The sequence below is a fragment of the Triticum aestivum genome, chromosome 2A (assembly GCF_018294505.1).
Source record: "Triticum aestivum cultivar Chinese Spring chromosome 2A, IWGSC CS RefSeq v2.1, whole genome shotgun sequence".
Taxonomy (NCBI): Eukaryota; Viridiplantae; Streptophyta; class Magnoliopsida; order Poales; family Poaceae; genus Triticum; species Triticum aestivum.
This window is the reverse complement of record NC_057797.1, coordinates 766,526,843-766,535,383: the sequence shown is the minus strand read 5'-3', so window position 1 is coordinate 766,535,383 and position 8,541 is coordinate 766,526,843. Positions and strand designations below refer to the sequence as shown.

At 48.2% G+C, this 8,541-nt stretch overlaps 1 protein-coding gene across 3 annotated transcripts; it reads left to right on the top strand.

The window, feature by feature from the left end:
- Nucleotides 1–1,322: 1,322 nt before the first annotated feature.
- Nucleotides 1,323–6,650, top strand: LOC123191047 (HBS1-like protein). Of its 3 annotated transcripts, none has more exons than XM_044603803.1 (12): nt 1,323–1,443; nt 2,281–2,373; nt 2,489–2,666; nt 2,781–2,972; nt 3,776–3,805; nt 4,226–4,527; nt 4,648–4,758; nt 4,838–5,328; nt 5,421–5,589; nt 5,820–6,059; nt 6,187–6,321; nt 6,412–6,650. In XM_044603803.1, exons 2-12 carry the CDS (start codon nt 2,371–2,373, stop codon nt 6,568–6,570), a joined length of 2,010 nt encoding a protein of 669 aa, XP_044459738.1. In that variant the 5' UTR covers nt 1,323–1,443; nt 2,281–2,370; the 3' UTR covers nt 6,571–6,650. The 3 variants fall into 3 exon arrangements, with proteins under 3 accessions (XP_044459738.1, XP_044459737.1, XP_044459739.1); XM_044603802.1 differs by having other exon boundaries at nt 3,728–3,805; XM_044603804.1 differs by lacking the exons at nt 1,323–1,443; nt 2,281–2,373 and having other exon boundaries at nt 2,791–2,972; nt 3,728–3,805.
- The last annotated feature ends 1,891 nt before the right edge of the window (nt 6,651–8,541 follow it).

The window sequence follows — 8,541 nt, the reverse complement described above, 5'->3', positions numbered from 1 at the left end:
TGCAAACACAAAAAACATATGCAATGGACAACAAGATGGGGCAATTGATCTTACATGAGTTGCGACTCCCATCCCACTTTGAGGGTGTTTGGTCACTTGTGAGTAGTAGCCGACGTCTTGTTCACTCCCATCCCACTTTGAGGGCACTCGGGGGGAAGGGGTGCGGGGATCCGGGCGCGGCGGAGGAGAGAGCTGCTCCACCCCGTCCGAACCTCCCTGCGATGCCGTCAGCCCCTCCCTCTCTCGCTATCGGCGCCGACGCAACTTGCGGGCGACATTCTCCGCCTTGCAAGTCGCCGCCGACGAAATCTTGCCTCTGACGGACGAGGCGGACTGCGTCTCCATCGCGAAGGTGTGGCTCGGGCTGGACGCCATCTCCGGTGGTGGATCGGGACTGGAGGTGAGGATTGGGAGTAAGGGTGGAGGCCGGCGAGGGTCGGGGCGTGGGAATGGTTGGAGGACGGCAGGAGGAGGAGGAAGGGTTTGGTGGATTTGATGCAATTTAGGGTGGGGTCGGGCTGTCGGGCCCGACGTGGCGGGTGTGCCCGAGCTCCCCCATATCTGCGCCATATTTGGGCTGGATATGGGCGGTGTCGGCCAGCCCGGACGTTTGAGGGCCGTTTGAGAGACCCGTTTGGATCAAAAAATCATGACGGGGCAGTGACCAGGCGGCCCGCCCGAGCATATGAGGCGGGTTTGAAATGTCCGGTTGTAGATGCTCTAAACAGCGTGCATTGGTGAATCAGCTGCACACTCATCTTTGAAGCATGAGGGGAGGACTATTTTGGGTAATAGACCATTCTTAACTAATGTGTTATCCCTACAAAATGTTATACTACCTAGAGTGACCAACATATAAAACCCCATCAAAAGTTTACTGCATTGATGCTAACGCATGCTATAAGGTGTGCACCATTACATGTGGTGTGCTCATCACCCATTCACATTACTGAGATGTGTTGTCTAAAATCTATACATGCCGTAAGGTCGCAAAACTGGCGAGGCTCTGTTTGCGGGTACGTGGTTAGTGAAATGTGTGGTGTTAAATTTATTTTTTAATCAGATGAGAAAGAACACTTAAAACTGATTGATTTAGCAAAATGGTAAATAGACAAAGGCAAAAAGGTGGACACTTTCTTTTTTCTCGAAAAAGGCAACATGGGCCAAACTTGTGTTTTCTAGGGAACGCGCCAAGCTTGGGCTCAGCGGGTGGCATGGCTGTGGGCTGGGCCAACGGAGAAGATGGAGGAACAACATGTCGCTTCGGCTTCGGGATTGCCCAGTCAGATCCAACAGAGAGCACCGAGCCAGCAAAAAAAAAAAAAAAAAAAAACGATCCCTTCGTCTCTTCTCTTCCCCACTCTCCTCAAGCACCCAGCCTCGGATTCGTGGCGAGCGATTCGGCGCCCTGCCGCCCCGGCGGACCCTGCTCGGCCGGAGCCGGTAAGCGCCCCGCTCCCCGGAGGCCCCTTCCGTCGCCGTTTCTCTCGTATCGTGCGCGGGATGCTGCGTGGGGGCTCCGGTTAGCGGGGCGTGCGACGGAGACGCTCCGCCGATTCGGGCTCAGGCGCGTGGTTTGTTTCGTAGTGGCTGTGAACGGAGCTCGCGGGGCAGGAGGGGGGCGTCGCTGTTTGCTGTGGGTTAGGTTTTGGCCTGGCGCTGGGCAGCGGCGCCTGGGCGAGTTCCTCTGGAGCAGTTTGTGATGATGCTCGGAGGCTGGCTGTTTGGGCGTGGCCAGGCCAGTTTCGATGCTCGGTTCGCGTGCCACCTTCGCTCCATTTTGTCAATTTTGGTTTGCAGACCCGTATGAATGACATGCTCACTGTTCAACAGTGTTCATTCTTCAGTTATCCATGTTACTAATAGTCCTGACTTTTTTTTTTTGAAACGGAATATAGTCCTGACTTCTGATTTCTGAGTCCTCTGTAGCCCCTTCGGCCAATCTTTTTGGGGCTGTTGCATATACCTATGGGATATTTGGCGCACTGTCCGATAGCGTTCATTCATTCTTCAGCTATCGATGTTAACAGTAGTTCTGAGTCGTGACCCCCTTTTTTGCCAATATGTTTGGACATTGGACTGTTGGTAAATGGTACATTTATGAGTTGTTTCATCATAAGGCGGAACCGTTAGCATTATCGTGTTTGCTTTCCTTGGGACTGATTCAGTCCCCCGGGAGCAAATTATTAGCTTACTGTTTATAATCTATCATTTATCACATTGTGTTTCTGCATTTTTAAACTGTGGTTAGGCTTATGTTTCTGGCTGTTTCCTAACCAGGACGTGCCTCGTGTGGTTGTATAAACCCGCACTCTGATGGTACGTGTGGCGACCATAGCGACAGTAGCATCGTCCTTCTGGAAATAAGAGATGGTAAGTTACCACATTGCCTGATTGGCTTTTTTTTCACAACAATGAAAAGTATTTTCATATAAACAGCTTGTCAGGGGATTGGTAGTTACTCACTAACTTGGTAGCTCCTCTTCAGTTTGTTCCTAAAACAGATAACCAATCTGACCTTGAGGGGCCACATAGAAATTCTGGGCCATGGCTGTGCTCCATTTGCTCTCGGCAAAATGATACGAGTTGTATATCTTGTGAGGTATGCGGCGTTCTTCGGGATTTGTCGCTGTATTTCAGTAACGCCAATGAAGCTGAAAGTGGAGGTACGTAATGTAGTTCTCATTACATTGTCTGCCTTCTTGTTTTGTTCCTGTGGTACAGTATAACTGTTGTTGTTTAGCCTGTTAATTTAGTTGAGTTTCTCTCCTGAAATCTAGCTAAACGCAGAAACAAGCATTCTGGTGTATCTGTACTGGCAAGATCTCTTTTCACACCATCTGGTCCAAAATCAAAAGCCGTTGTTTTCTCTGATGGATTTCGAGGCAACAAAAACGCAACAGGACATATGCAAGCTTCCTTGGGTACTCTGCACAAGACATACATGACACATAAGCTGTGCCATAACATAGGTACATTACACCTCTACACCAAGCAAGTATTTACTCTGTGCAGCGTATCATCTATTTTCGTGCAGCTTTATGTTCCGTTTATTTATGTATGGAAATCAATGTGTATTCATAACTAGACATGTCATTAGCTAGTTTAAATCCTCAATGCAGGCAATATTAGCATATGTTGACTAAGCCACAATGATGGTAACTTTTGCTTATCATTACTTCATTTTAAGACATGGTGAAGCAAAATAACTGTCCTGTGCAGATTATAGCTAGCAGCTCAAGCCAGACCTTACCTCTTCTACACAAGAGTTGTAAGAAAGTGGGTGGTGGATTATGGGTCTTTTGATAGATTTGCCAAAACTTCTTCAGAGGGTACACAGTAACTTAGCAGATTGAACATATGAGCTTTATGTCTAATACATGGCTTATGAAATATGCTTCCTCTAGACCTTCAGAATAATTTCAATATCAATGTGAATGTTTAATTTCTTGGAATTTAGGTAAACATTCTATTGCTTGGAATTTAGGTAAACATTCATATGATGGACTAGCTGTTCTTTCATAGGAGGTTCATATCTTATAGTTTTATAATGTGTGTTAGGAATATACTTAATTATTACTCCCTCCTTTCCATATTACTTCTTGTACTAAATCAGCGACGAGTAATATGGAACGGAGGGAGTACCTGTTTGCTTGATATCGTTCTGTTTCCTGGATAGATTAGTGGAGACACCTGGAACATGACTGCATTATGTTGATATTGACAGTGCCTTTCAAGTTTGATATACCATCTCCTGATGATATGGTCTCTACAGGCTTAAAATCGTCCAGACATTTGCGAAAAGGTAATCTTTGTAGCATTTTCTCTTATTCTCTTGACTACTTAAAAGATGCATCTAAACATTTAGTTCAAGAGAATCAAGAGCTTTTGTATCTTTTTATTTGCAAACTCATGTGGAACTTTTGTAGTTGATAAGGATTTGACTAACCTCACATCTTTAAGCATAACCAGTGAATCTGGTTATCATGTAGAGAGCAACTATGTGCCAGTGTGACCAAAGAACCTTGCACTGGTTCGTGGACCTTGACACAGATAACATTTGGTCCAATGTTGCTATCAATGTGTCAATCTACTGTCTGTAATCTGCTTTTAATATTCTAAATTAGAGTTAATTTCCACACTGCAAGTTTTGGGGTTATTTGTTACTTGGTAGTGTTGCATATTGACTCATTCATACCAGCTGACACAGCTGTTCCATCTGTAGATATCCCTGGAAAGATGGTGATGGGTGATGATGATGTTGTAGTTGAGAAGGATACAAGTACAGACCCAAGTTCATCAGTGAAGTTGGAAGAACTTGGTGGAAATAGTAGCAGTGTTGCCGCCAATACTCAGAACGAAACTCTTATTTTGGACAATGAGCTACAACATTTGAGTATAGAAAGGAAGCCAAAAAACAGTAAAGCAAAGATTAAGAAGCCAGTACCTGTTTCGCAGTACAAGCCAGAACCGTGGATGCTACAGGGCAAAGATCTAGAAATGCCTAGACAACTAAATCTTGCCATTGTAAGTGACCATCTATGTATTACATACTTGCTGTTCCAGTGTTTTTTCCTACAAGGTATTAAGTTGGTCTTGTCCTGTGCTTAATCTCTTTGGATGCGTTAAATTGGAATTTATTGCTAGGTTGGTCATGTTGATTCTGGCAAATCAACATTATGTGGTCGGTTGCTGCATGCCCTGGGGAGAATTTCAAAAAAGCAAATGCATAAGAATGAGAAAGAAGCGAAAGAAAAGGTCAGTTTAGTGATCAATATTTTCAGCCTCTGTTTTCGTATGTGTACACATCTCTGTATTTATAACCTTTGTTTTTCAGGGAAAAGGGTCGTTTGCATATGCTTGGGCCATGGATGAGAGTGCTGATGAAAGGGCACGTGGCATCACGATGAATGTCGGTGTAGCATACTTTGACACCAAAAACTACCAAGTTGTTATGCTTGACTCCCCTGGTCACAAAGATTTTGTTCCTAACATGATATCTGGAGTGACGCAAGCTGATGCAGCAGTCCTAGTTGTTGATGCCTCTCTAGGATCATTTGAGTCGGGTATGGGCGTTAATGGGGTTGGACAGACAAAGGAGCACTCACAGCTTATTCGAAGTTTCGGTGTTGAGGACTTGATAGTTGCTGTTAATAAGATGGATTCGGTGGAATATTCGGCAGAACGCTTCAATTATGTGAAATCACAACTTGGCATTTTTCTCCGATCATGTGGCTATAAAGAGTCGGCGATAACCTGGGTTCCTTTGAGTGCAATGGAAAATGAAAATCTGGTGACAGCAGTTTCAGATACTCGTCTCTCATCATGGTAATAAAATATTCCGCATGGTAGACCTCATGGCATTATTTCTATTTCGACAACTTCTGGTCATCAGTATATAATCAATATATGCTTGTCAGGTTTCATGGGACTTGCCTTCTGGAAGCAATTGACTCGTCAGCACCACCTCATCGTGATGTTTCAAGGCCACTACGGCTTCCAATTTGTGATGTTATTTCATCCCATGTGCTGGGACAAGTGGCGGTTTGTGGTAAAGTAGTGTGTGGAGCAATCCGGAGTGATTCCAAGGTAAAACACTGAAATTTATGTTCTGACAGTCATACTCGTTGCTTTTTTTTAAGCAAATACTTGTTGCTTTTTGAACTATGAATTCAATCTCTTTTGTTTCGAAGCAGAATGCCTGCTAGACAACATCGATATGCGCTGCCAAACAGATCTACCCTGCTCAATAATTGCAGTTAGTTATCTTGCTTTGTCTTCTGGAACTGTTGTCTTATATCAAAATACTCCTTTTGCAGGTTCTTGTGATGCCTTCGGGAGAGCTAGCTACAGTGAAAATCATCGAGCGGGACTCCTCTCGTCTCAGCTCGGCAAGAGCTGGCGACAACATTGCGATTGGGCTGCAAGGGATCGACCCTATCCACGTGATGTCGGGTGGAGTCCTGTGCCACCCAGATTACCCCGTGTCGGTGGCGTCTTCCCTGGAGCTGAAGATCCTGGTGCTAGACATCACAGTACCTATACTGCCGGGCCTTCAGGTATGTAGTAGCAACCAACCACTGACCATGCATTGTGAGAGAACAGAACTCATATAGAGTTACTAATGTCGTGCCATCGCCCAACACACTGACGTACTGGTCGCTACCGCCCAAAATTCCTCCCCAGTTTGAGCTCCACGTGCACCATGCGAAGGTGTCGGCGTCCCTGGTGAGGATTGTGTCGCTGCTGGACCAGAAGACTGGCAAGGCCTCGGCGAAGAAGCCGCGGATGCTGACTGCGAAGCAGGCTGCCATCGTCGAGGTATGTTGTGTTACGCGTGCGCCCTTACAGCAGATGAGACTGAATGAGTGCCTAGTGGTGATCATTTGTGGTGTCTGTTTTTTTGTTCAGGTGAAGCTGGAGAGGGAGGTGTGCGTGGAGGAGTTCGGAACACTCAAGGCCCTTGGCCGCGCGTTCCTGCGGTCGCAGGGGAGCACCGTCGCGGTCGGCGTGGTGACCCGCGTCGTGCAGGTGCAGGTACAGGGGGAGCGAGCAGAGCACGCTTGTTAGGGCGCGTTGGCAGAGTTGTACATACAGACATATACTCGTCGTCAGGTCAGGGGTGCAGACCAGTTTACTTGGTTGGAGGATCTGGTCGAAGCGGCATCGTCCACTCGCTCACTGTTCGCGCACTGCCGCTCCCGTGCGCGCGCGCGCGCGCGTGGACGGCGGCGGATTTATGGGCGCCACGCGCGGGAGGTGACCCTCGCCCGACGGGCCGGCGCCGTGGCCCGTGCGGCTTGCTTTTGGGTCGGTGTTTCTGCCGGACGCGGCCGTGCGGTGCGGCTGGGCGCTCGTGCGCGCGCGTGTGCGGCCGGACGAGGTGGTGGTTGGCGCGTCGCAATCGGGGAATCCGATGCGCATCCGGGAACCGGAACCGTCCGTCCGCGTCGCCGCGCTGATGAGTCGGGCGTTGGCGCTGCTGCCGCGTCCGCATCTCCTGTAGGCAGGCGCTGATGAATTCCTCCTGTTGCTGTTGGGCGTGGACCGCGTGGCAGCTCGCGCGTTGCGATCCTCCTCGGCGGCTGCGCGCGCGCCGACACACGTCGCCGTACGTGCACTACAGTACCAGCGCGACGCAGTGCAATGCAAACGATTCTTCCGTCCCTGTAACATGATTCAGTCAGTGGATGATTCAACGACATGGCTTCTTTTTTCACAAGCGTATGGCACTTGTGAGTTGAGTTGTGACTGCTGAACGATTGAGCGCTGGCCTGAGGATATTTCTGTTTTGTCAGAGGGCCATGGCTCACATGGGTTCTCACGACAGACACAATCATGGGTAACCGTCGCCGGGCATGTGGCGCGGCCACCATTATGCAACCGAGCTTAGCTGCTGCTACATCCATATATCTATCTCTATCTCTAACCTCTATATACATCTAATAAAAGGATCGATGGGACCTAGAGCTAGAGCTCCAAATAATTGAGCCGTACGAACAATGATCGATGTACGTCCCCTCTGCTTGCCCCTGCGCTGCACTGAACTGAACCATTATTCTCCTCGTTACCTTATCTTACTTTATTAATCTGATTGGGCCGTGCTCACTGGCTGGTCGACATGTCCACGTTGCGACCTTCACCTTCTGTCCCGTCCGGCCGTCCCCGTCCGTTGAGGTCGTCGTTCATTTGCTTGCCCGTGTCAGCACGTCCACCGATCGACCTACCTCAACAAAAACTCTCGGGCTATAGATACACTAGCACACTGATTATATATCTCAGTAGAGTGTAAATGACAGGGACGTTCAATTTGCAGGGCAACCGTGCGTCCTACTATCTATGGATTGAGTACATGCCCTTTTTTTTAGTGAGTACATGTCTTGGTAGGAGGAGTGGGTGCTGACAGGCTTAGGTCACCGGGCACGAACGCACCGTTCCAGCCTGCGGCGCGCATAATGAGGCCGTCGATTCGATTGAACCAACCATCCATACATACATATTGTAACAGCTTCACCATTTCAGGATTAGTTAACTCGGCTTCTGCATACATACATTTGTTTAACACTTCAAGGCATACAGCAGCAGCAGAGGTCACTTGTTTACTGCTAGCTACTACTCGTGATCAGTCACCTTCAAGGAGCTCGTGATCTACCCGTAAAAAAATGATAGAGCTCGTGATCTCACCGAGCTAGGTGTATAATGATCCCCCGGAGTAGTACGATGGTTGCGTCCACGGTGTCAACTGTCAAGAAGGTCGTTGGCTCGCAGCAGTTGGAGCGTTGGACCTTGGGGTGGCGCTGATTTGGACCATCCAACCGACCGTATGCAGTCGGAATCGAATGGAATGGACCCATCCATCCATGTAAGACGGCCTACGCGTATGTAATCATGCCTTTGATGTCGACGCGCATGTCCTTCACCTTGGTCATAGCACAGCCACGGAAAGGTGGGGGAAACATACAGATCACCTCTACCATGATAGATTTGCGTGTTCTTAGTGACAACGTCTCGACGGTGAGGGCGGCGTTGCGTCTATACAAG